Source organism: Ovis canadensis, chromosome 4, assembly GCF_042477335.2.
Source record: "Ovis canadensis isolate MfBH-ARS-UI-01 breed Bighorn chromosome 4, ARS-UI_OviCan_v2, whole genome shotgun sequence".
Lineage (NCBI taxonomy): Eukaryota > Metazoa > Chordata > Mammalia > Artiodactyla > Bovidae > Ovis > Ovis canadensis.
Genome location: NC_091248.1, coordinates 131,745,457 through 131,772,960, shown reverse-complemented (window position 1 = coordinate 131,772,960; position 27,504 = coordinate 131,745,457). Strand labels below are relative to the sequence as shown.

The 27,504-nt window shown below is 49.1% G+C and overlaps 1 protein-coding gene across 2 annotated transcripts in view; it reads right to left on the bottom strand.

The window, feature by feature from the left end:
- Positions 1-27,504, bottom strand: part of DPP6 (dipeptidyl peptidase like 6) — an 814,558-nt gene that overhangs the window by 160,021 nt on the left and 627,033 nt on the right. For both annotated transcript variants that reach the window (XM_069587190.1, XM_069587191.1), the window contains exon 7: positions 14,115-14,196. In XM_069587190.1, the coding sequence (XP_069443291.1) occupies positions 14,115-14,196 (82 nt within the window). The remainder of the gene's footprint in view (positions 1-14,114; positions 14,197-27,504) is intronic.

Genomic DNA, 27,504 nt, shown 5'->3' with positions numbered 1-27,504 from the left:
GTAGCGTTGTGGACACCTCCACGTCCATCTAGCCACTTAGCCTTTTCCAAGTCAGACAGACAAATACCGCGTGGCCTCACATACTTGTGGGATCGGAAAAATCTGAACTTATGGAAACTGAGAGCAGAAAGTGGCCACCAGGGGCTGGAGGGTGGGGGACGGGGGTGGGGAGACGCCAGTCATAGGGAACAAGCTTCCAGGTAGAGGATGAACACACTGGGGAACCACTGCCCGGGATTCCTGTAAGGAACGTATCCTCTCTGTCTCTCCAGGGATCACCCTGGCAGGGCATCAGGGCAGGGGAACTGTCCCTGGGAACGGTCTTCTCTAAAGACACAGACATCTGAAAACCTAGGTGGAGCCAAAGGCTGAGGGAGGTGATGGTGTGTCTTGTGAACAGCAGCCCTTCCCCGAGAAAAGTCGAAGAAGTTTTGGGGAGGAGACAGCCTTAGACACGCACCTGGACTCTCTCTCGGTTATAGCCAGCATCTCTCTGTTCTATCAAATGCAGCCTCACTCACCTTCCTGCACAGACCAGACCCTCAGCTGATGATATTCTTATTTTTTCTCATTCCTTACATTTTGGTTAAGCCAAGTAATAACCCTAATAACTACAGCAACAGCAAAGCTGTCACTCAAAGAATACTCTCCACACGAGGTTCCACGCCACGTACTTTAAACGGGTTGACTTAACCGTCACGGTGACCCCTACAAGATACACAGTGTTGTCCTCACTTTACAGATAAGGAAAACTGGGGCTTTGAGAAGGTAAGCATTTTAATCCAGATCGCGGCTTTAAAGTGCAAGGTCTGAACAAGACCCTGCGACGCCCGTTTTTGTTATGACTGGTCCTCGATAACAGAACAAACTGTAGAAAACTCCCTTCTCCTCCTGAGGTCTAAGATGAGGACCTTCAGGTTCTGAGACGGATGAGGTGGTTGTGGCGCTAGATCAGGGCTTCCAGGTTCCAACTGGGGTTGGGTCCTGGGCTCCCTGCCCGCACGGCCCACGGTCTGAGCTCACGGCTGCAGGGCGAGCGCCCGCCACTGGCCCTTCTGTCTGCACCTGGCCGCCACCCTGAGAGCTGAGGGGCCCCCGAGGCGGCCAAGCTCTCTGCAGGCGCCCACCCCAGCGCGGGGCACTCCACTCCTCAGCCCCTCGTTCATCTCCATTCACCTCTCTGCCCTTCGTTCCACGTGACCGCGTGCTTTCCAGAACAATCTCCTCATTGAGCCTCTCTTGTTGAATTGCTGACATTTTGGTAGCATGAATTTTTACAATGTTAACGAGTTGTTTTTTAAAAAGCTTACTTTCTTTAAACTGAAAACTCGAATGACCCAGCGTGAGTGCAAGTGCCTTCAGCTAGGATTTTCCTGAACCCTTCACTAACTCTCAGAAACGTGTCAAGATGCCGTCCTGCGGGAGGAGGCATGAGCCAGCACCAATGGACGGGCACGGTAAGACTCTTCCTTTTCCTTTCTTCTTCTTCTTTTTTTTTTGTTGACATTTTAGAAAGAAAAATAACCTCTGTTGATAAAGCAGTGTTGTTAAGTAGGTAGGAAAACAGCATTGAGACAGAAGACTCCTAAGAAGTGAGTTGTTTTAAGGCTTAGTTTCCTTAGAAGGGACTTCAGAGTCAGAGCGGTCACACGGCTGACAGGCACAGTCATGACTGAGGTGGGGGGCGGCCCAGGGCCCTGCAGAGGGGTCCCTACGAGGCAACCAGGACAACACGGGTGCATGCGTGCCCACAAAGGAAGGCTGCTGGGAGTCGGGGAGTAAGCCCGATGGACGCGCGGGGCTGGAGGGACGCCACGCTGACAGCAGGCGCCTGCATTCACCCCAGGAGGAGGCCCCCTCAGAGGCCTGAACCCCGAGCACGCCAGCAGCCGTAAGTGCAAAGCAGCTCACTGCGGGGCCCTCAGAGGCCTGAACCCCAAGCGTGCCATCAGCCGTAAGCACAAAGCAGCTCACTGCGGGGCCCTCAGAGGCCTGAACCCCGAGTGTGCCATCAGCCGTAAGCGTAAAGCAGGCCACTGCAGGGCCCTCAGCGTCTGTGTGATTTTGTTAGACGTTTCTAGCAGAGACAACATACAGGGAAATGAAAGGATAATTTAATCATATTCTAGATCAGCAGAGACAAAACCTCACATAAACAGACGAACATGCAGGGAGGGGTGGGCAGGACATCATGAAATGATCAAAGAAAATGGAAATTCTCCATTAGGCAGACATTCATCTGTTAGAGGATAAATGGAGAAAGATACAGTTTGGAGAGATATTCTGATATAGCTTGTATTTCAGTGTAAATCACTACATAGACTGACTGAAAAAGACGGAGGAGGGACTTCCCCGGTGGTCCAGTGGTTAAGAATCTGCCTTGCAATGCAGGGGCCTCAGGTTCGATCCCTGGTCAGGGAACCACGATCCCACATGCCCTGGAGCAATGAAGCTTGCTCGCCACCGCCCTGGGCTTCCGCCACAGCTAGAGAATCGCGCGCTGCACCGTAACATCCCTCGTACTGCCACTAAGACTCGGCACAGCCAGATAAACAAGGAAGTAAACAGGCATGTTGGAGTTTCATTTACTTTTTAATTGAAGGATAATTGCTTTACAGAATTTCGCTGTTTTCTGTCAAACCTCAACAAATATTTAAGAACGAAGAATGGGAGGAAGACGAAGCCGGGGAGCAGCTGTTCAGCGGTGAGCGTCTTTTCCCACTTAAATCCCAGCCAAATCCATTTTCCCATCTCGAGGCTTTTGGCAGATAATGCCGAGTTCTGGGAAGCACCCGGTTACCCCTCAGGAAGACCACAGACCGGCACTGCTTCAGCAGCGACTTTCTGGCAGAATGGACACCTCCCCGAAGTCAAGGTTCTCCCTGTCCTCTCTGAGGGCAGGAGCCGGTCAGGCCATGCTCATCTCCTATGCTGCGATCTGAAGGTCAAATGAAATTTACCCTAAAAGGCAAGAACCAGTAATTGAAGGCCACGTGGAGGCGTGGGAGAAAATGCCTTTCAGCCCCTCCTGGTGGCCCGGGTCACCTTCCTGTGGTTCAGGGGGTCCCCAGCCCAGAGGCATCGTGGGGATCTGGCCACACGGCGAGGAGGTGGTGCCCGGAAAGGCCTTGCTGAACTTTAACTGCAGCTGTGTTCTCTGCTCCCAGAGGAGAAGTACTCATTTCACTCTGACTCATTATAATTAGAGTCGATTTCCTTTGGGGAGCAATATTTACTTTTAAAAATAAAACAGCAATGAGAGATCTGAGTGTTTACAAGGCCTGCTTGTGGGTTTCGAAATGTCTTTGCCAAGAGCGCCCACTGGGAGCACTGGGCCCCGGGGGTCGGGCTTTCCCAGGTAAGCACAGCCAAGAGGGCATTGGGTCCCCCAAACATTCACGAACTGGTGCCTTCCGAGGAAAGGCTGCCAACTCCTGCTCCAACATATAGGATGTTTTCTCAGCACTGAGAGGTATTGCCTTCTAGACTTAGTACAAGAAAAACAGCAAAGTTAAAGTTTAAAGTCTCAGATTCCAGGAGCACATGAGTACTCCTGGTACTAAGGCCAAGCAGCAGCAATCATACTTGACTGAACCTTCATTTCCCTGAAGCAGAAAGGAAGCTGAACTTCCTTCACTGTCAGTCACATCCTAAATATACACGGAGGTGCAGACACATAGCGCTTCCCTGGCGGCTCAGTGGAAAAGAATCTGCCTGCAGTGCAGGAGACCCGGGTTCCGGCCCTGGGTTGGGCAGATCCCCCAGAGGAGGAAATGGCAACTCACTCCACTATTCTTGCCTGGAGAGTCCCATGGACAGAGAAGCCTGGTGGGCTACCGTCCATGGGGTCGAGAAGAGTCAGACACGATAGAGTGACTATATTTTATTTTCTTTCACACATAGATGCCGGCTATTTGCCTCCATCCAATTATTTTATATGTAAGTGGTTGAGAACCACAAGAACATATCAGCTGACAATTCATCTGTCCATTCATGCATTTACTTTGGACCTCAACAGTTATTTCCCAAGTGCCAGGCATGGAGTCAGATGCTCAGAATTCACAGATGGAAAGCACTCGGGGCTTAGACCAAGGACCACCCCACCGGGGAGAGATGTGTGAGCAGGAACTCGTGTGTGAAAGGAGTTTGTGCGGTAAGACACTGGGATGCCCAGAGAGGGCGCCTGGCTGTTAGGTTATCGGAAGACTTAGTGAGGTGTGTAACTACATCAGGGACCTGGGACAGTAGCTCCTGCGCTAAACATTCCATAACCAAATAAGGAGGTCAGTAGCTCCTGCGCTAAACATTCCATAACCAAATAAGGAGGTCAGTAGCTCCTGCGCTAAACATTCCATACCAAATAAGAAAAATCTATAGGGAAGCAGCATCAGGGGAATGTATGAGCTCAGCTTCGCATGTAACCAATCAGGTAGTGCCAACTATGCCTGTTGCTGGACTAAGGGACAAACTGTATATAAACCGCCATACCTCTTTGTTCGGGGTCCAGCCGCATTCTGCTGTGTCGGAGAGGCTAGGACCCTGGTGCGCCAGAAATAAACTCCCTTTATGCCTTTTGCATTACTTTGGTGGACTTGTTCATTCGGTCGGGTAGGGGACACGGACAAGGAGCATAACATTTGGGGGCTCGTCCGGGATCTCCGCCCCACCGGAGGAATAATTCCCCTGGTAAGAGGGAGAAGCCCCGCTGAGAGGCAAAGAGCTCTGAACTCCGAAGCACCGGTGCTAATAGTACAGGCCTAGATTAAGTCCGGGGCCCAGTATCGTACTGGGGAGGCATCTAGGTGTGAGAGACAAGGCAAGCCCAGCGTAAGGCCGAGTCCCCGGTAGCGTACCGGGAAGGCGGCTGGCACTGAGGACGTCCTGACGGTAAGACATTTGCAAATAGAAAAGGGGTCTCTAGTGCTAAAAGAGACTGAATTGGAATCTGTTTGTTGTGTCATTTTTGTGACTCTGTGTGCCGGCACTGTCTGTGTGAGTGTCTTGTTGTCATTGTCTGTGTTCTCTGTGCCCATGGGGCAATCTACTTCTACTCCGCTGTCCCTGATGACTGACCATTTTTCTGATTTTAAGTCTAGAGCTCGGAATCTTTCGTTACTAGTAAAGAAGAGCAAACTGGTGACGTTCTGTTCCGCCGAATGGCCCACCTTTGATGTCGGATGGCCACAAGAGGGAACCTTCAATCCCCAGATCATCCAGGCAGTTAAAGAGAGGGTGCTTACTCCTGGTCCTGCTGGGCACCCAGACCAGACTCCCTACATTCTGGTCTGGCAGGATCTAGTGAAGAACCCACCGGAATGGCTTAAACCCTTCGTTCTTGCTTCTCCTAAACCTCCCCATCCCTCTTCCCCGGCTCCAACCTTACTAAACCCACAGGTGCTAGTCATGAAAGCGTCTGAAAAAACGAAAGAAAACCAGGACGAAAAACGACCCAAGCCGGTGTTCCAGGAATCTTCCTCTCTGTACCCTAATTTGATTGACTTGGAAACCGAACTGTCCCCACCCCCGTATGCGGATCCAAATCCACCTTTGCTTCCACAGGTTCCTCAAGTCTCGTCGGGAGAAGCCCAGAGGAGGGCCGAGCCCTCAGCTCCCCCTAGGGGAGGAGGCCCCGCCCAGGGAACTCGGGGAAGGGCAAGGGAGATGGCTAGCGCAGCGGAGGAGGAAGGCCCGGAATTGCCCTCCTCCACTGTTCATGCGTTTCCGGTCCGGGCGGGGCCAGCCAGAGAGGGTGGGGAACGCACATATCAGTACTGGCCTTTTGCTACTAGTGATTTGTACAATTGGAAAACCCAAACCCCCTCTTTCTCTGAGAAACCTCAAGGTCTTATTGATCTTTTAGAATCTATCCTCTTTACTCACAACCCCACTTGGGATGATTGCCAACAACTGCTACAAGTACTTTTCACTACAGAAGAGCGTGAACGGATCCTGTCAGAAGCCCGGAAAAATGTGCCGGGGGTAGATGGGAGGCCCACAGTACAGCCTCACCTCATTGAAGAGGGGTTCCCCTTGGTGCAACCCAACTGGGACTTCGAACGCGTTGAAGGTAGGGAGCGTCTCCGAGTGTACCGTCAGATCCTCATGGCTGGCCTTAGAGCGGCCGCCAGAAAACCAACTAATTTGGCCAAGGTAAATTCGGTGAGGCAAGAGCCAAATGAGAGCCCGGCAGCCTTCCTTGAAAGGATAATGGAAGCTTTTAGACAGTATACCCCCATGGACCCCCAGGCAGATGAGTCTAGGGCAGCAGTCATGCTAGCATTTGTAAATCAGGCAGCCCCCGATATTAGGAGAAAGTTACAAAAGATAGAGAGGCTCGGTGAACAGTCCCTACAAGATTTAGTGAGGGCAGCAGAGAGGGTTTTCAATCATAGAGAGACCCCGGAAGAAAGAGAGGACTGCATTAGAAGGGAAGACAGAGAATTTAGGGCTGAAGAAAACCGTAAAAATCAAAAGGAGCTGGCTCAGATATTTTTCGCTGGGATTGAAAACAAAAATAGATCCCAAAAAGGGAAAAAGCCAGATTCAAAAACTGAGGAGAAACCTGCAAGGCGCAAGCTTGAAAAGAACCAATGTGCGTTTTGTAAAGAGTTTGGACATTGGAAAGATAAATGCCCCAAGAAAAACCTAAAAGAGGGGCCAAAAAATTCCAAGAACGAGACCCCCCCCTCCTGACAGTCATATCCTCTACGCAGGAGAGGATAGTGACTAGGGGGGTCAAGGCTCGACGCCCCTCCCCGAGTCCTGGATAACTATAAATGTGGAGGGGAAACCGGTTGGCTTTATGGTAGACACGGGAGCTCAATACTCAGTCTTAAACCAAAGAGATGGGCCTATGTCTAAGAAAAGTAGCTGGGTACAGGGAGCAACCGGGACTAAGCGATATGGATGGACTACAAAACGGCATGTGAATTTGGGGACCCACCAAGTAACTCATTCCTTTCTGGTGATACCCGAATGCCCAGCGCCCTTGCTGGGAAGAGATTTACTGTCTAAAGTGAATGCCCAAATTCATTTTGGCCATGGACAAGTGTCAGTTTTAGATGGAACCGGGCACCCTCTACAGGTTCTGTCTCTGGCATTGAAGGATGAATACAGACTGTACTTGCCAGAGGCCCCAGCGACAGTAAGTCCTGAAGTACAGCCATGGGTTCAAAGATACCCTCAGGCCTGGGCTGAAACAGCAGGAATGGGATTGGCCAGACAGAGACCCCCTATTGTTGTGGAGTTAAAAGCGGGTGCCACACCAGTGAGGGTACGGCAATATCCCATGAGTCAAGAAGCCCGGCGAGGAATCACTCCTCACATACAACGCCTCACAGACGCTGGGGTCTTAAAGAGATGCCGGTCCCCATGGAACACCCCCCTGCTTCCCATAAAGAAGCCTGGGGGAACTGATTTTAGACCAGTTCAAGACCTGCGAGAGGTCAACAAGCGGGTGAGTGACATCCATCCTACGGTCCCTAACCCTTATACATTGCTAAGCAGTTTGCCACCAAGCTACGTATGGTATACTGTTTTAGATTTAAAAGATGCCTTTTTCAGTCTGCCTCTCGCCCTGGCGTGCCAAGACATCTTCGCCTTCGAATGGCTAGAAGACGGTGGACAGACTCCTGTGCAGCTGACATGGACTCACCTACCACAGGGGTTTAAGAACTCACCCACGTTGTTTAACGAGGCCTTAGATGAAGACCTCCGTGAGTACCGGGTTGAACACCCTACCATTGTTTTATTACAATATGTTGATGACCTTATGCTGGCGGCGACTACAGAAAAAGAGTGCCAGGAGGCAACAGGTGACCTTCTCCAAACCCTTGGGACTTTAGGTTACAGGGCTAGCGCCAAAAAGGCCCAGATCGTCAAGCAAGAGGTTACATACCTTGGTTACAAGATAAAACAGGGCCAGAGGTGGCTAACACAGGCTATGAAAGACACCATCCTTCAGATCCCTGAACCTACCACTCCTAGGCAAGTGAGAAAGTTTCTGGGAACTGTAGGATATTGCCGATTGTGGATCTTGGGGTTTGCAGAAAAAGCCAGGCCCTTATATGAAGGGACCAAAGAAAACAAAGACTGGAAGTGGACTGAATCAATGAAAATGGCTTTTCAGGAGCTCAGGCGTGCCTTGCTGGAAGCTCCTGCCCTGGCCCTTCCTGACCCATCTAAGCCGTTCCAATTATTTGTGGATGAAAAGCGAGGGATAGGAAAAGGGGTACTAACACAGAAATGGGGACCTTGGAAGCGTCCCATAGCCTACCTTTCAAAGAAATTAGACCCAGTGGCAGCCGGGTGGCCACCTTGCCTCCGAATTATTGCAGCCACCGTGCTTCTAGTCCATGATGCTGATAAGCTGACTTATGGCCAGAAACTCTTGGTTTACACTCCTCATGCTATAGAGAGAGTCCTGAAACAACCTCCGGGCAAATGGATTTCCAATGCCCGCTTAACACACTACCAGGCCTTGCTGCTCGACACCTCCCAGATTCATTTTCAAACACCCTGCACTCTAGACCCAGCTACTCTTTTGCCCAATCCGGAAATAGATAGCCCCCTCCACGATTGTGACGAGATACTAGCCGGAGTAACAGCAGTACGAAAGGACTTAACAGACACGCCACTGGATAACAGTGACCTAATATGGTTCACAGATGGAAGCAGTTATGTTAGAGATGGACAGAGACGGGCGGGAGCCGCAATAGTAGATGACTCTGGACAGACGATATGGGCAGAGACTCTTTCCCCAGACACCTCAGCCCAAAGAGCAGAGTTAATTGCCCTGATTCAGGCATTAGAGAGAGCTAAAGGTAAAAGAATAACTATTTTCACTGACAGTCGCTATGCTTTTGGCACGGTACACATTCAGGGCCCGATTTATCAGGAACGCGGGTTTTTAACAGCTGAAGGAAAAGAGATCAAAAACTTACCAGAAATCCGTCGACTTCTGGAAGCTGTGCAGTTGCCTCGAGCTGTATCAATAGTACATGTACCTGGACATCAAAAGGGGGACAGCCTCACAGCCCGAGGAAATCGTGCCGCTGATTTGGCGGCTCGGAAGGCGGCTGACAAAGAGTACACCGCTCCAGTGCTGGCAATCGGACTTCCGCCCCCAGGTATGGGAACTTTGCCCCCAACCCCTGAGTATTTGTCCACAGACCTGGCCTGGATCCAGGAATATCCCAACCTCCAACAAGGAGAGGATAAATGGTACCGGGACTCCGATGGCTACTTGATACTTCCTGCTCAGTTGGGACGACAACTGTGTGAACATCTGCACTCATCTACTCATCTGGGAGAGAAAAAGACTCTGCTGCTTTTTCAAACCGCGCGCCTACGATTTCCCCGGCACCAAACAACCGTAAAAAACATAGTACAAGCTTGTAAGACATGCCAACAGATGAAGCCAGGAAAGAGGCAACACGCAGGACTGAGGTATCGAGGGGAAGGCCCAGGACAGCACTGGGAGATAGATTTTACTGAGGTAAGGCCAGGCAAGTATGGTTACCGCTACTTGCTAGTGTTGGTAGATACCTTCTCAGGGTGGGTAGAGGCTTTTCCTACTAAGGGAGAAACTGCAATGGTAGTGGCTAAAAAGATTTTAGAAGAGATAGTCCCCAGGTTTGGCCTGCTGGTGACCGTTGGCTCTGATAATGGCCCTGCTTTTGTGAGCCAAATAATACAGAACCTTGCCCGGGCTCTAGGAACTAAGTGGAAATTACATTGTGAATACAGCCCACAGAGCTCGGGGCAAGTTGAAAGAATGAATCGGACCCTAAAAGAAACTTTAACTAAATTGGTTATGGAGACTGGCGGGGACTGGGTGACTCTCCTTCCCTTCGCCCTTTTTCGCGTGCGTAATACTCCTTATCAGCTCAATTTGACCCCATTTGAAATTCTGTATGGGCGCCACCCTCCCGTATGTCCAAAATTTGAAGGGAAAAAGTTTCCACTTCCCACCTTGGGACAATTCCAGGAGGCTTTGATGGCTTTGGGCAAAGTACACTCTCGTGTCTGGAAACTACTCCGAGAGGTACATGAGGGTCAAGGTGAGGGAATTAGCCCCTCACATAACATTGGCCCCGGGGACTGGGTGTGGGTCAAAAGGCACCACGCCAGGGCACTGGAACCCAGATGGAAAGGTCCTTATGTTGTTCTTCTTACCACTCCAACTGCCTTGAAGGTCGACGGTATCGGGCCCTGGGTGCATTGCAATCACGTACGCCCAGCTACTTCAGCCGAACAAGAAGACGCGAAAAGACAATGGGAAGCGTCTCTACACCCATCCAACCCTTTAAAATTGAAGATCCAGCGCCGGCCGCAGGACCGACGAGACTCATCTGGACCGTCATCTGGATGACTGTGTTGCTTTGTCCTGTGACTGCCAGTGTGAACCCCCACCAACCTGTTAAGATCACCTGGACGCTCTGGAACGGACTGACTCGAGAGGTACTCAATTTGACCACCGGAATTCACCCCCCTAATACGTGGTGGCCGGATCTGTATTTCAACCTCAAAGACCTTATAAAGACTACTTGGACAGCGGCCCAGACCAGAAACTTTGGATTCTGGGCATGTCCCGGACACCTGAAGAGACATAATTGGGAGACTTGTGGGGGGCTGCAACATTATTTCTGTTGGTCCTGGAGCTGTGTGACCTCCAATGATGGGAGATGGAAATGGGAGGTCGGGAACCGGGACTTAGTCAATTTCTCGTTTGTCCAGCCCTATCGCGGGCCCTGGAACCAAGATTACCAAAACCTGTTCGGAGATTATGTCGGGCGGCAATGGGAACAGCACTGGAGCCCAATTGCTCAGGTGAAAGTAATGTTCAACCAGGAAGCGGCTAAACTGGAGAGGTCTTGGGTCTCCGGGCTATCATGGGGCCTCCAACTCTACGCTGAGTGGTTTGAAGCAAAGCCTGGGGGAATTCTGGTTATTAGTCAGACAATAAAACCGATATTAGTACACAGTATCGGACCTAATAAGGTAGAGAAATTAGGTGCTGTGACCCTATCAACCACACCCCAACCAACTTCGTTGACTTTAACTAAACCTAACAAGGATGAAGCTCTTGCTGAGACAGACCCGTTGTGGAAATTAGTCAAGGCTGCATACACTGCCTTAAACCAGACTCATCCTGAGGCAACTAGATCCTGTTGGTTATGTTACAACGTAGCTCCCCCATACTATGAAGCCATAGGCCTCAATGCTTCTTACAGCTTGGTCAACGCCTCAGATCCCTCCCAGTGTCAATGGGGAGACCGTAAGGTAGGACTCACGATGAGGCAGGTATGGGGAAAGGGGCTATGTATAGGCACAGTGCCGTCAGATAAAACCTCCCTATGTGTCAATGTCACAAGATCTGTAAACGGGCCTCTGGCTAGCTGGATGATTCCCCAGATGGGAGGATGGTGGGTATGTTCCAGAACCGGGTTGACCCCTTGTGTACATGAGTCAATTTTTGATCCCAAAGAAGAATTTTGTGTCATGGTAGCAGTAGTACCTAAAATAATATACAGGTCGGAAGAAACTGTGTACGACTATTGGGCCCATAGGTCAACCCTCAATCAGCAAGAAAGAGCATATAGAATTAAAAGAGAACCCCTTACTGCAATTACTATAGCCACTATGTTTGGCTTAGGGATAGCCGGAGCTGGAACTGGAATTACAGCTTTGTCTATGCAAAGTCAAGGATTTAACTCTTTAAGGGCAGCGATAGATGAAGATATCACCCGACTAGAACAGTCTATAAGTCATTTAGAGTCTTCTTTAACTTCCTTGTCTGAAGTAGTTTTGCAAAATAGAAGAGGGCTAGATTTGCTATTTCTACAACAGGGGGGACTTTGTGCCGCCCTGGGAGAGGAATGTTGTTTTTACGCAGACCATACGGGTATAGTTAGAGAATCTATGGCCAAAGTGAGAGAGGGGCTAGCCCAGCGTAAACGAGAGAGGGAGGCCCAACAAGGATAGTTTGAGTCTTGGTTTCAACAATCCCCTTGGCTGACTACTTTAATCTCAACCTTACTAGGACCCTTGATAATCCTTCTAATAATGCTCACGTTCGGTCCCTGCATCATCAACAGACTTGTAGCCTTTGTAAAAGAACGTATTAACACAGTGCAGTTGTTTGTGCTACGGCAACAATATCAAACTATATCACCGGGAACAGAGGAAGATTCCTCTGTATGATCAAAGAACAGGGGGGAATGTTAGGTTATCGGAAGACTTAGTGAGGTGTGTAACTACATCAGGGACCTGGGACAGTAGCTCCTGCGCTAAACATTCCATAACCAAATAAGGAGGTCAGTAGCTCCTGCGCTAAACATTCCATAACCAAATAAGGAGGTCAGTAGCTCCTGCGCTAAACATTCCATACCAAATAAGAAAAATCTATAGGGAAGCAGCATCAGGGGAATGTATGAGCTCAGCTTCGCATGTAACCAATCAGGTAGTGCCAATTATGCCTGTTGCTGGACTAAGGGACAAACTGTATATAAACCGCCATACCTCTTTGTTCGGGGTCCAGCCGCATTCTGCTGTGTCGGAGAGGCTAGGACCCTGGTGCGCCAGAAATAAACTCCCTTTATGCCTTTTGCATTACTTTGGTGGACTTGTTCATTCGGTCGGGTAGGGGACACGGACAAGGAGCATAACACTGGCCACGTGGGCAGAGGGGCCAGAGGAGCTTTCTCAAAGAAGCTGACCCTAGTTCTGCTGCTGGTTATTCTTTAGGAGATGGAAATAACAGCTTCCATGATCGCCTAACCCAGCCCTGACCGCAGTGCAGCCTGGCCTGAGTCTTTAGCACCCCAGTCTTCTGCAATCTCCTATGGAATTGTGATTTTTCTCCTTGCACAAGCGTTTGCAGCTTTGAGCAAAGACGACTCTCCTCTCCTGGCTGTGACTGACTGGTGGATGGGTGTCATTCTGCGAGTCAGCTTGCGGCACCCTCCTGCCCTCTTGTCACTGGTTTAGACCCATTAAATGTGCCTTTTGAAACCTCTGCTCAGTAAGTGTGTAGCACATGGAACATTCAGGCAGCAGCTAACACAGCCGGGTGGCCTACACCCTCCTGCGTCTTCAAATCAATTCGAGGCAATGGAATTAACACACAACCGAGAAAAAATAATTGTACTATTGGGGAAAGTAAGAAAACTTTAATTCTAAGACAGTAGGCAGCCTGTTCAACAGAATCTCACCCCAAGGTTTTTAACATGATCATTTTCTGCGCTATTTTAGGAAAGGATTGAAAAAGGCAGCTTTATTAATTGGCTCAAAGATGTAGAAGAAAATGGTCCGCCACCATGCCACCTGATCTTCAGGCTGCAGGCGCTTTCCGGAAAGGGTCACGCGACCTTGTCACCGGAACTGACGAGTATCACCCGGTTTTAGATAGAAGCAACACTAGGGATGAACCCGAGTGCTCACCTCACCCAGATCTTTCATGCAGGAGCTGGGCTAGCTGATGGCAGCTTGGCGTCTAGTTCATGAACTCCCAGGGTTAGAACCCACGTCTTTTAACCACTTTTTCAGACCCCTTTTTGCTACACTGTCTTGGCCATTGGGTATCTCGAAACGCCTTAGTTTTGCCAATTTGAGTGGGAATCCATGGAGCTTTCTGGCGTAAAGCAGAGATGGCCCCAGCAGTTCTGGGCGCTCTGCAGACTCTGTGCTCTGGGAGCCCAGGCCCACAGCAACTGCAAATCTACTTTTCTCATGAAACCCTCCCAAGGAAAGAACCAGAGTTCCATGAGCAGAACCAAAGAGCATTTCATGACTCCACCGTTCTGACCATCCCCATCTGCTGTCCTCTGATGAGGTCCATCTCAGATTCATGGTTAAGTTCACAGACAACACACATGGCCCAGTCAGGGACTGCTTTAAGGACAGCAGGGACCAGAACCAAGGCTATGCTCTTTCAATTTCAACCGAGTTCTCTAGTGAAAGAGACGGCCATTTACACATGCAGATGTCCTGGGGTACTTTTCCAAAACGTAATTCACACAGACACAGATTCTGAGTCTAGTGAGATACATTCAGTCTGTAAAACATAAAGTTCATCATCACAGACACTTGGTCACTGAAAGCGACGTGCTTACCAGCTGCTGACCCTTGGGGCCCCATCCCGCATACTGAAGTTTTGCATTGCTAACTTCTGGTGGATCCAGGCTCTGAGGGTCCCTGAAAGAAAAAAGCAAAGAAAAAGGTGGGAAAGAAGAAGTTAAGATGATGTGACATTATCTTCCACCTGGAGCTCACTCGTGTTTCCTCCACCACATCATTTTCAGGAGCTTGTGTTATTCAATTAAAACATCTCATTCAGCCTCCACTAGATTTCTTCAGATATATATATAATTTACATGAAACTGAAATAGGTTGGTCATTGCTTAACTTCCATAGTAAATATTCATCAAGAGAGAACATGCAGAGAGGTGTGTAGACCGATTTCTAAAATATCCCTAATAGTCAAAATTAAAAATGGAAATGTGCAGCTCTGCAGGGTGTAACTCCCCGCAACTTCCATCTCCATCTTTGGCTTTCCCCCTGAGCTGGCTCACTCTTACCTTCCCAAACAGCAGCCTCAGGGCAGAGCCCACCCTTTAGTTTGTGCTGATACAGAAGAAGGGTGGGGTGGGGGAAGAAGGAAGTGGCAAAGGAGGGAGGGAGGAAGAGAGGGACAAGGAGAGAAGGGGGAGGATTGTTTTTTTCTTTTAAGCATCACATTTTTCCTTCTTAATTTATTGATATGCAAAATGCCACACTTTAAAAAATCCTATGTATTTAAATAAAGGTCCTAGTGAATAAGTCATAGTAATAAAAGGAAAAACCTAACACTTTTATACATATTAACTATTTCAGTGTATTTTGTAGCTACCACTGTGTACTCATGCAGGAAAGGCTGAAGTTCGAGCTTCTTTCAGACACGTCTGCCGCACATGCCAGGCTCTGCAGAGGAGCGCCTGTCACTGAAATACAGTGTTTTTTGTGCAGAAGACACAGCTGAGAAGGTGTCCATTCGTCTAGAGAGACCAGGGTTGAGTGGTCTTAGGAAAAGACAGATGCTGAGTTTTAGGAGCTGCCTGAACCAAGATGAAGCAAGAAGGGAAGGGAGGTGAGTGAGATGGGCTGATTCAGAGCTTCGATCAGTAGAAAATTCTAAAGTATTAATAAATGCTCAATAGCACTACAAGGATGAAACAGAGTGCACTGCAGACCAAAAGGTGTTAAGGGAGACAGGATAGTCTGCAAAGCCCCCGGGGTTCAGGCACTGTGGAGACGGGTCTGGGGAAACCGCGGAAGCCTGAAGGGGGATGATAAGCGCTAAGCAAGAGTGATAACAGCGGTCGCAGCGAGGCGGACACCCAGGCAGGCAGAAGGGCCTCAACATTCCAGCTTCCAGATGACTTGTAGCCAACTCTGCCTCTGTATGCTTTTAACATTTCAAAGCATTTTCATAAACGGAAGTGCGAAAGGCTTTCTAAGGTTGACTCATAACCCAGCAGTGATAAAAGTGAGGTAAATTTACATAATAGTACATGTTCTGCATGACAAAAACCACAAATGAAAGATAATTGGCAAACTGGGAGAAAATATTCATAACAAATGAATGGCTAATATCATTATTACATAAAAACTCTAAAACTATCAAGGTTATAAAAGAACAAGCAGAAAGAAACAAGAAAAAGACATGAAAAGATAATTCACAAAAATACAGAAAAATGTATTAAAAAGGACTCAAACGCATTCAAAAATTAGAGAAATATAAACTGAAACTACACTGATATCATTTCTCACCCACACACACACACACACACACACACTCACACATATACAGACAGATCCAAAATCCAGTTATGTGTGTATCTACAGGTTAGTGCACATAGCTACACGCCCTTGCTCTGTTCATGGAGAAGCCTAGACCCAGGGACACCCAGGAGAAAACAAGCCTACCCTGGACCCTCATCCTGGTCTCTGAGCACCATCTTCCAATTAAAAAAGAACAGGGCTCGCAGGAGGAGAAACCATAAACAGGCTGCTGCTGCTGCTGCTGCTGCTAAGTTGCTTCAGTCGTGTCCGACTCTGTGCAACCCCATAGACGGCAGCCCACCAGGCCCCCCCGTCCCTGGGATTCTCCAGGCAAGAACACTGGAGTGGGTTGCCATTTCCTTCTCCAACGCATGAGAGTGAAAAGTGAAAGCGAAGTCTCTCAGTCATGTCCGACTCTTTGCGACCCCGTGGACGGCAGCCTACCAGGCTCCTCCGTCCATGGGATTTTCCAGGCAAGAGTACTGGAGTGGGGTGCCATTGCCTTCTCCCAATAGCAAAAATGCAGGATGAGTCTGGAACATCTCATGGACCAGAAAATACGGAAAGACTCAGAAAAGATAGAGCTTGCTAACAGAAGGCAGAAGCTAAAGCTCGCATGGCCAAAGGTGGAATAATCTGAGCAACAGAATCAAGAACAATAATGACCCAGAGAATAAGTATTCATGAGCCTTACTAATATAAAGAATCAAATACATAAGTAGGTGGGGGAGGGGAGAGCAGCTCTTCCTCATAACAGAATTCCAATCAATAAATGCAGAAGAAGGAAAGAGCATCCCCCTTGGGGGAACAGCAGAGAGATGACCGCTGCAGACAAGATCCATGATGGATGCTGAAGTTAGCAGGGAAAGTCTGAAGAGAAATGATTTGCATAGTCTCAAAGTATCTCCTGCAAGATGCTTATCACCCCAAAGGAGAAGATAGCAACTTCCCAAGGAGAAACCTGGCAGACAGCAACTTAACCAAGAGATCAAGGTCAGCATCACCAGAAGTAAAACATGTCAGCATCAGGACAGCCCAGCAAGGTGCACTGAGAAAAACAAAACATCATGTATTCGGTACTGTCAACTGGCGAAAGTGAAAGTCGCTCCATTGTGTCCGACTCTTTGCAACCCCATGGACTATACAGCCCATGGAATTCTCCAGGCCGGAATACTGGAGTGGGTAGCCTTTCTCTTCTCCACGGGATCTTCCCAACCCAGGGATCGAACCCAGGTCTCCTGCATTGCAGGTGGATTCTTTACCAGCTGAGCCACCAAGGAAGCCCAAGAATACTGGAGTGGGTAGCCCATCCCCTCTCCAGCGGATCTTCCCGACCCAGGAATCAAACCGAGGTCTCCTGACTTGCAGGCTGATTCTTTACCAGTTGAGCTATCAGGGAAGCTCATCTCTGGCAACGCCCATTATCAATTCCCAGGGAATAAACATAGAATCTGGGTAAAAAAAGAAATCTAACCTTTTTACCCCCTTGTGCTTCATGTAATCCCACTTGCTCACAGGGGACCAGATGCAGAGGCCTCGCCCCTGGCCCTTCAGACCACCAGAGTTTCCGGGGTGAAATCGCAGCTCCGCCACCTCGCCTCAGGGGTGTGTGCAGAGATGCGGCACACATCTCTGTGACTCAAGATGGCGGCACCTGTAGGCTGCGTGCAAAGGCGCTGGGGCACCGCGATCCGGAGCGAGAGCCCCGCCCCTCGAGCCCCGCCCCTCGAGCCCCGCCCCTCGAGCCCCGCCCCTCGAGCCCCGCCCCTCGAGCCCCGCCCCTCGAGCCCCGCCCCTCGAGCCCCGCCCCTCGAGCCCCGCCCCTCGAGCCCCGCCCCTCGAGCCCCGCCCCTCGAGCCCCGCCCCTCGAGCCCCGCCCCCGCCCCGACCACGCTTGATAAAGCCAGCCCTGCCCCGACCTGCAGAAGAGCATGTGTTCTGAAGGCCAACCTCCCACCTCAGCGTCCTTCTAGTCCTTACATCAGAGGACGAAGCTCCTCTCTGCTGCTGAGCTCAGATCCTTCTCCTTCTACTGACTCCACACACGGCAGGAGGGCCGCTGTTGGGAACCAACTGGGGTGGGTCGGTAACAGCATCTTTGCTAAGAATGCATCGCCTCTCTCCAATCATGAATAAACTTCAGACAAACCCAGATGGAGGCGCTCAGCCAAACAGCTGACCAGCGATCTTCAAAAGTGACCTTTCTTCCCACAAAAGGGAAGGGAAGACGGAGGACATGTCACAGCCTGGAGGGGGCTGAGGGGAATTACTGCCTGCAAGAATGTGGGATTCTAATACAGGGAAAAAAGCATTGATGGAAAAGCTGGTCAAGTGCACATGAGGTCTGCCCTTGCGTGAATAACACTGTACAGTGTTAATTTTCTGTTCCTGATGATAACACCATGGGCATGAAGCACTGATACATTAACAGCAGGAGAAGCCGACTGAGGCATAGAAGAGAACTCTGTACTATTTTTGCAACTTTTGTGCGTCTAAAATTACTTCAAAATAAAAAGCTAAAACTATTCTGAAGAATCTTAGTAGCTTATAGCTCGTTGGTTATAAAAATTATTATAGTATGTAATGAAAAGTTGGAGAATTTCCCCAACCCTGACATACTGTGATACTGATTCAATAATTGAAAAACCATGACTTCTGTATCTAACACAGCGACAGCGCTCAAGACATGCATTTGAATACACAAAGAAGATGGATGGACTACAGATGGATGGATGGTACTAAGGGAAATAACTTTAGCAGGTTTAAAGGTCTAATGAATTCACCTGTCCTGGGTTTACAGAATTTTCGAAGCACAGACGACAGGGTAGGGGATCAGAAAGAAGTAGCCTTACTTATTACTGAAAATTAGCTTGTTCGATTATGATTTCTAGCAGGTGTCTAGGATACTCACAATAGCTGATGAACTTCTCTCTGATCTAACAACTGTGAATTCCTGTAAAAATTTCCATAAGTGCTGCCCAGAGATCATACCTCCAGTAGGTAAACTGTCTCAGAAGGCTGGCTGAGTGCCAGGCCTATGCGCCTGCCCACACACACGTGTCCAGCCTCATTACCTCCGCTCCCCTGTGCTCAGGAGACCGTTTCTCCTTCTCTAGAGACGACAGACAAGCGTCCACAGCCTGGAGGCAGCAAAGTTATAGGAAGAGCCTCAGGGTAGCGATCAGAAGTCTAGCGCCCAGGTTCCAGCTTCCTGAGGCACAGGCCATGCGTCTGGGCTGATCACACGTGAGCACAGATCCCGTGATTCAACAGGATACGAGACTGTATATACTGACGGCAGGCAACACAGCACTTGAAAGTGAAAGTGTTTCTCGCTCGGTCGTGTCCGACTTTCTGTGACCCTGTGGACTGTAGCCCGCCAAGCTCCTCTGTCCGTGGAATCCTCCAGGCAAGAATGCTGGAGTGGGTTGCCATTCCCTTCTCCAGGGGATCTTCCCAACCAGGGACTGAACCTGTATCTCCTGCGCTGCAGGCAAACTCTTTACCACTGAGCTGCCAGGGCAGCCCATTATCTAGTACATACTTGGTAACTGCCCACTTACTCACTGGTAAACTGGTAAATCCCCTGGCGTAGGAAATGGCAACCCACTCCAGTATTCTTGGAAAATTCCATGGGCAGAGGAGCCTGGAGGGCTACAGTCCATGGGGTTGCAAAGAATTGGACACAACTTGAGAGTCCCTTGGACTGCAAGGAGACCCAACCAGTCCATTCTGAAGGAGATCAGTCCTGGGTGTTCTTTGGAAGGAATGATGCTAAAGCTGAAGCTCCAGTACTTTGGCCACCTCATGTGAAGAGTTGACTCATTGGAAAAGACTTTGATGCTGGGAGGGATTGAGGGCAGGAGGAGAAGGGGACGACCCAGGATGAGATGGCTGGATGGCATCACGGACTCGATGGACGTGAGTCTAAGTGAACTCCGGGAGTTGGTGATGGACAGGGAGGCCTGGCGTGCGGCGATTCATGGGGTCACAAAGAGTCGGACATGACTGAGTGACTGAACTGAACTGAATTGAACTGAGCAAGTCAGTGCACACACACACACACACACGCATGCACACACACACAAATTGGTAAATATTCAAGTCGACTATGCACCACAAATTCTATGTAATTTTAACAAAAGGTCCAATCACATATCAGCTGTAAGGACAAATTTACAGAACTCAGCAACCCAACACACGGACTATGTTCCTGTATTAGATTGGAGCTTGGTACAGAAAAGTTAGCTCTTAACCATACACTCCACATCTGTTTCTGTAAAATAAACCTGTATTTTTGTATCTGCACATGATTATGTCGGATTCTTTTGCTTTCACGTTAAAAGTGCATCTCTTCCAGCCTTCCCCTCCTCTTGACACACCCAGACCCCTGGAACCAGCAGAGAAAAGCACGGAGCCAACCGGAGTCCCTCCCCTTACTGGGGCCAACCCACCTGTCGCTGTCCTTACTAGGGCTTGGGTGCTTGCCAGCCTCTTGACACCAACTCCAATCTCTCCTCTCTCTTCACGTCCCCTTTCATCTGCTGCCCCCTTCCTCCTCTGCTCTGAGCAGAGACCCACCTGTGGGGCAGACGGGAAGGGGCCTAGTTCTGGTCACCTTCCAGGAGGAACTTGCTGCTCTGAAGGAAACGGCAGCCCACTCCAGTATTCTTGCCTGAAATCCCATGGACAGAGGAGCCTGGAGGGCTACAGTCCATGGGGTCATAGAGAGTCAGACACGACTGAGCACGCACACACACACACACACACGTGCACACACACGCACGCACATGCACACACACACGCAGCTGATTTACAATGCTGTGCTAACTTCTGCGGTACAGCAAAGATTAAGTTACACATATAAATACATTTTTCCATATTCTCCCCCATTATGGTTTATTATAGGATGCTGAACATAGTTCCCTGGGCTGCACAGAAGACCTCTCTGCTCATCCGTTTCGTGATAGTTTGCATCTGTTAACTCCAAACTCCCAATGCATCCCCCAACCCCTTCCCTCTGCACTCACAGGTCTGCTCTCTCTGTCTCTGAGTGTGTTTCTGCTTGGCAGGTACGTCCATTTGTGCCGTAGTTTGGATTTCACATGGAAGAGATGCGTGTGGTGTTCCTCTTTTCCTGACTTACTCGCTTAGTGAGACAGTGTAATCTAGGCCCATCCACGGTGCTGCAAACGACATTATTTCGGTCCTTTAATGGCCGAGCAATATTCCGTTGCATACACACAGACACCACACACGTTGTCCTCTTTCCCTCACCTGGTGATGCACACGTAGCCTACTGCCACGTCGTAGCTAGTGTACACAGTGCAGCTAGGAACGTAGCGGTGAATGTATCTTTTTGAATTATCCGTTTTGTCCAGATATATGCTCAGGAGTGGGACTGCTGGGAATGACAGCTCTGTTTGTAGCTTTTTCGGAACCTCCATACTGTCTCCATAGTGGCTGCACCAACTTACATCCCCACCAGCGGGGCAGGAGGGCCCACTTTGCGGTGGAGTAACTCTCATGAAGCCCCAGATTCCCGAGGACTGGCTCCATCTGCTCTTTCTACTTTGTCCTCTCTCTTCATTGTTACTTTTTCCAAGGGGTACTTTCCCATTTACGTACGAGACAAGCCTACCAAAGGGACAAAGAAAACACCGTTTCATTCATTTATGATTCACCCCTGTCTTTCCTCTGGAACCTCAAGAAGTAGGTCACATGCAGGGGTCATTTTCTGACCTTCCAGCCTGTTTTCAACCTAGGGGAGTGTGGCTTCCATCCCACTGTGGAGCTGGGCTGCTCCTAAGGTCTCCCATCACCACTGAGTTGCCAGACTCTCCTTCTGTGGGCTCTTCTTCCGCCTCCTCCTCGAAACTGAGTGTCCTGGGCTCCATTGGCCCACCTGCCCCTCCCACTGCACTCCCACCCTGGTGATCTCCTTAGGGCATTTTTGTTGTTGTTCAGCTGTTCAGTCATGTCCAACTCTTTGTGACCCCATGGACTGCAGCACGCCAGGCTTCCCTGTCCATCACCAACTCCTGGAGCTTGCTCAAACCCATGTCCACTGAGTCGGTGATGCCATCCAACCATCTCATCCTCTGTCATCCCCTTCTCCTCTTGCCCTCAATCTTACCCAGCATCGGGGTATTTTCTAATGAGTTGGCTCTCGCATCAGGTGGCCAAAGTATTGGAGCTTCAGCATCTGTCCTTCCATTGAATATTCGGGATTGACTTTGTTTAGGATTGACTGGTTTGACCTCCTTGCTGTCCAAGGGATTCTCAAGAGTCCTCTCCAGCACCACAGTCTGAAAACATCAATTCTTTGGTGCTTAGCTTTCTTTATAGTCCAACTCTCATGTCTGTACATGAATACTGGAAAAACCATAGCTTTGACTAGATGGACCTTTGTTGGCAAAGTAATGTCTCTGCTTTTTAATATGCTATCTAGGTTTGTCATAGCTTTTCTTCGAAGAAGCAAGCGTCTTTTAATTTCATGGCTGCAGTCACATCCCCAGTGATTCTGGAGCCCAAGAAAATGGTCTCTCACTGTTTCCATTGTTTCCCCATCTATTTGCCATGATCTTCAATTTTTGAACGCTGAGTTTTAAGTCAGGCTTTTTCACTCTCCTCTTTCACTTTCATCAAGAGGCTCTTTAGTTCTTCTTCACTTTCTGTCTTAAGTGTGGTGTCATCTGCATATCTGAGGTTATTGATACTTCTCCCGGCAATCTTGATTCCACTTGTGCTTCATCCAGCCTGGCATTTTGCATGATGTACTCTGCATAGAAGTTAAATAAGCAGGGTGACAATATACGGCCTTGACCTACTCCTTTTCCTATTTGAAACAACCACTCTGTTGTTTCACATCCGGTTCTAACTGTTGCTTCTTGACCTACACACAGATTTCTCAGTAGGCAGGTAAGGTGGTCTGGTATTCCCATCTCTTGAAGAATTTTTGTTTGCTGTGGTCCACACAGTCAAAGGCTTTAGTGTAGTCAATGAAGCAGAAGTAGATGTTTTTTTGGAACTCTCTTGCTTTTTCTGTGATCCAGCTGATGCTGGCAATTTGATCTCCGGTTCCTCTACCTTTTCTAAATCCAGCTTGAACATCTGGAAGTTCTCGGTTCACATACTTTTGAAACCTAACTTGGAGGATTTTCAGCATGACCTTACTAGCGTGTGAGATGACCGCAACTGTGCGGTAATTTGAACATTCACAGTCATGGTCAATCTCAATTCCTACTCTGAGGAGCACCAAGATCGCATCCCAGCCCGGGTCTCCCCCACACCTCAGATGGCATACAGGGCGTCTCCACTGGGCCATCCCCTAGTCCCCAGTATTGACACGAGTGAACTGAGCCCTCCCTGCCTCTGCCTGGTCGTGCAAGCTGGGAACCTGCTCCAGGCATCTTAGAGGTCAAGCAGCCAACGCCATGCATTGTGGGTAAAATTCTGTCCCCCGAGAGGAGATGCTGAGTCCCGACCTTATTTTTAAATAGGCTCCTGGCTGACATCATCACATTAATATAAGGTCATTCTGGGAAAGGAGAGAGGCTGATGGAAATCTGGTGGCTGGAGTCTTCATAAGAAGATGAGACGCAGAGAACAGACACAGGGAGAAGGGCACATGATGATGGAGGCAGAGATCGGAGCGAGGTGCCCGCAAGCCAAGGTGTGCCAGGGCCCGAGCGCGTCCTCCAGGGGCCGGAGGAGGAGAGAAAGGGTCCCCCCGAGAATTTCAGACCACTGACTTTCAGAACCGGGGGAGAATAAATTCCCGCTGCTTTAAGCCACTCAGTTCGTGGTAACTTGTTACTGCAGCCCCAAGAAACTTCATTTCTCAGAGCAGCTGAAGCCCTGAGTCGTAAGTTTATTTGCTCAAGGACACATAGCTGATTAACTTTTGTTTGAAGGTAAATCTCCTGCTTTGGTCAAAGGGAAAAAAAAAGTCTCCAACAGACTGAAGAACAAAGCAGGAAGAAGCTCCGAGGGGAGACCAAGGAAGCTTTGTCTGCTGACTTCTCGCTGCGCTTTCATATGGCTTCACGTAGAGGAGGCTTCTCCATCACAGAGGCCCGGATGCCAGCTCCACACGGCTCCCCCAGCTGCGGGACCACTTGCAGATCTCTCTGCCTTGAGCCCAAGATCTGGAGCTGGCTGTCATCAAATGATTTTCCATCATGGACTGGGTTATTCTCAAGGGTGAGTGTGTGTGTGTGTGTGAGAGAGAGATACACAGAGACAGAGAATAAGAAAGAAAATGCAGAAAGCTATGGATTTATTTGGAGATTGGTTGGTGCCTTCTACCCTTTTGCTATCTTCCTTTCTATTTATTATTTATTTTTAAAAATCCACGGTAAGCTCTGTGATGAATCATCTCCAGGATAGAGATGAATTTGTTAAAAAATGATTAAGGAAGAATAAAATTATCTGGACTTCCTATATCTCAAAATAATCATGCCATCCGTTCTTATTTTGCTTATTTGAGCAATAAACAAAATAGGGCATAAATCATGTTGAATTTTGAAAAGCAAATTAATGTAGCCAAGCTTACTCATTTATCTTCCAGCGTGAGTTCAGGGGATTGAAAAGCTTCCCAACAAAAACGGCATTTGGCAAAGAAAAGCAAAAAAAATTGCTTATTTGGTTCCTAAACTTTTACGGTGAAAGACATCAGAAAATAGCATTATTAGTGTGGAACGCAGTATGTACTTTGCATGGTGGGTAATATAAAAATAAAAGATACACTCCCAGTCGTACCATAGGGTCTGACACATTGTAGATGTCTATGTATACTGACTAAAGAATAAACAAACGGATGGCTGGATGGGTAAAAATAGTGTCTAGTCTAGGGTTTGCGATATCTTAAGCTGATTCAGAACTTAAAGCTTTGTGTTATCATTTTTATGTATATCTTAAATTACACAATTTAATCCTTTAGGGCAGGCATCCTTCTAGGCACAAACCCTTCCTGATTGGCCAGCACTTGAGTACATGCCTTACCACTCATCTTAAGATGCTTCTATATCTACGATCTATGGGAAGTTCCTTTCCTTGTGAAAGATCTGGACATCGAAGTTTCCAGGCAGAGAAGCTCTCTCACAGAGAGTGACTAGGGGAGGCTTGTTCGGAAATATCTGTGACATCTCCACCCACCCCATCTACAGGGACACTCTAATGTGGGAGTGCGCACTCAGTCACTCAGCTGTGTCTGACTCTCTATGACCCCATGGACTGTAGCCCGCCAGGCTCCTCTGTCCCCGGGGATTCTCCAGGCAGGAATACTGGAGTGGGTAGCCATTCCCTTCTCCAGGGGATCTTCCCAGCCCAGGGATCGAACCCGAGTCTCCACGTCTCCTGGGTCGGCAGGCGGGTTCTTTACCACTGAGATACCTCGGAAGTCCCATACTCTAATATACATGATGACAAGCACAGGTATTAAATAAAACCACACAGGAAGATTAGCTCTAAATACAAGGAGAGGAGAGGGAGGAGGAAGGGGGGGAGGAACCCTCACTGCGGCTGCTCCAGGGGTCAACACTCACGGGCAAAGCCTAGGTGCAAGGTGGCCTCTGCTTTGCTCATGACCTGGTGTCAAGCCTTCACACTCTTACTGCCTCCCCAGGATGCTCCCTGAATCGGAATTCCCATGCTTCCCCCTGGAAAGGGTGGACAGTCTCAGAGGAGATGACAGCAGGCAGCGAACCCGAGCTCCCCGCTGGCCCTCTGGAGGGAGGGGGCAGCATCTGCACGGAGAGGGAGCCCACGCCTGTCCATTTCCCCACCACACCGGGGGCCAGTGTGGGCTGTGTGAGCCAAACTAAAGGGGCCCGGTGGGGTCAGGGTGCAGTCCGCGTGCCTCTCAGCCTGGCCCCCACCCCCTCTAGAAGGTCTGATGCTCAGAGAAGGCCCCATGAACACCCCACGGTGCCGTGCGGGGCTGCCTCTCTGCAGGGCCTGAGGGACCTGACCTTTCCACGTTCTCCTCCCCACATCACCGCATGCCTCTCCTTGCTCCCGCTCCTCCAGGCCCCGGTCTCTAGGAGCAGACACCCAGGCAGTGTGACAACACACGTCCTGTACTCTCGGGTGAAATTACAGCGGGCGGCAATGCCCTAACTCGGCGCCCTTCCGAGTGGGAGAGAACGTGCCTTCGGATCAGACACGGATGAAATGCCAAGAGCCCACGCCCAGGTTGTATCGCCTTCGGGTGAGACGCTCAACCTTTCTGAGCTCTTCCAGTTTCTTCTCTGTGACATGGGGTTGTTCCTCAGGGGCTATGGCGAGGTGTAGGTGAGCAGATCCGGCAATGGTCCTGGAAACCAGGGCAGAGGTGTTACCGCTCTGATGTTTCTGCTGATGACAGTGGAGGAGCTGGGGGACGGGAAAGGGGGCACGATTCACTCGTTCAGGGCTTTCCAAAGCAAGATGGTCCCTGCGGCCTAAGGCTCTCGGACTCTCAGGCACCTTCGGTTCAGGGGATCTCTGCAGGCAGGGTGGCAGTGTGGACGCCCTCTGTGTTCACAGCGAGTGTGCCAGTCTGGGCATCTGAGTGAACTCCTTTAGAATAAACACATTTGTTCACCTTCTCGGAGGTTCCACCTTACACCATGCAGCAGTAAAAACAAGTTTTTGACAGCATGGTATTGGCACGAAAACAGACATAGGGATCAACAGAACAAAATAGAGAGTCCAGAAATAAACCGACACACCTATGGTCAATTAACCTTCGACAAAGGGGGCAAGAATATACAGTGGGCAAAAGACAGTCTCTTCAGCAAGTGGGGTGAGGCTGGACAGCCACATGTGAGTCAATGAAGTTAGAACACCATACACAAAAATAAATTCAAAATGGCCTTAAGACTTAAATAGAAGACACGATACCATAAAACGCCACAACAAAGGCAAAACTTTATCAAAGAAAAACACTAATACAGTATACTAACGCATATATATGCAATTTAAAAAGATGGTAATGATAAGCCTGTAGGCGAGACAGCAAAAGAAACATAGATGTATAGAACAGTCTTTTGGACTCTGTGGGAGAGGGAGAGGGTGGGATGATTTGGGAGAATGGCATTGAAACATGTATAATATCCTATAAGAAATGAATCGCCAGTCCAGGTTCGATGCAGGATACAGGATGCTCAGGGCTGGTGCGCTGGGATGACCCAGAGGGATGGTACGGGGAGGGAGGTGGGACAGGGGTTCAGGATGGGGAACACATGTATACCTGTGGTGGATTCATGTTGATGTATGGCAAAACCAATACAATATTGTAAAGCAATTAGCCTCCAATTAAACTAAATAAATTAAAAAAAAAAACTTTATCTGACAGAAATTGTACTGGTGTTTTTGTAGGTCAGTAAACAGCTTTCCCTGGTGGTTAAGCTGGTAAAGAACCCACCTGCAATGCAGGAGACCTGGGTTCAATCCCTGGGTTGGGAAGATTCCTCTGGAGAAGGGAATGGAACCCACCCCACTATTCTGGCCTGGAGAATTTCATGGAATGTATAGCCCACGGGGTCATAAAGAGTCAGACACGGCTGAGCAACTTTCACTTTCATTTTCTCCCAAGACAAGAGAAATAAAAGCAAAAATAAATAAATGGGACCTAACCGAACTTACAAGTTTTACACAGCAAAGGAAACCATTAACAAAACAAAAAGAAAACACGCA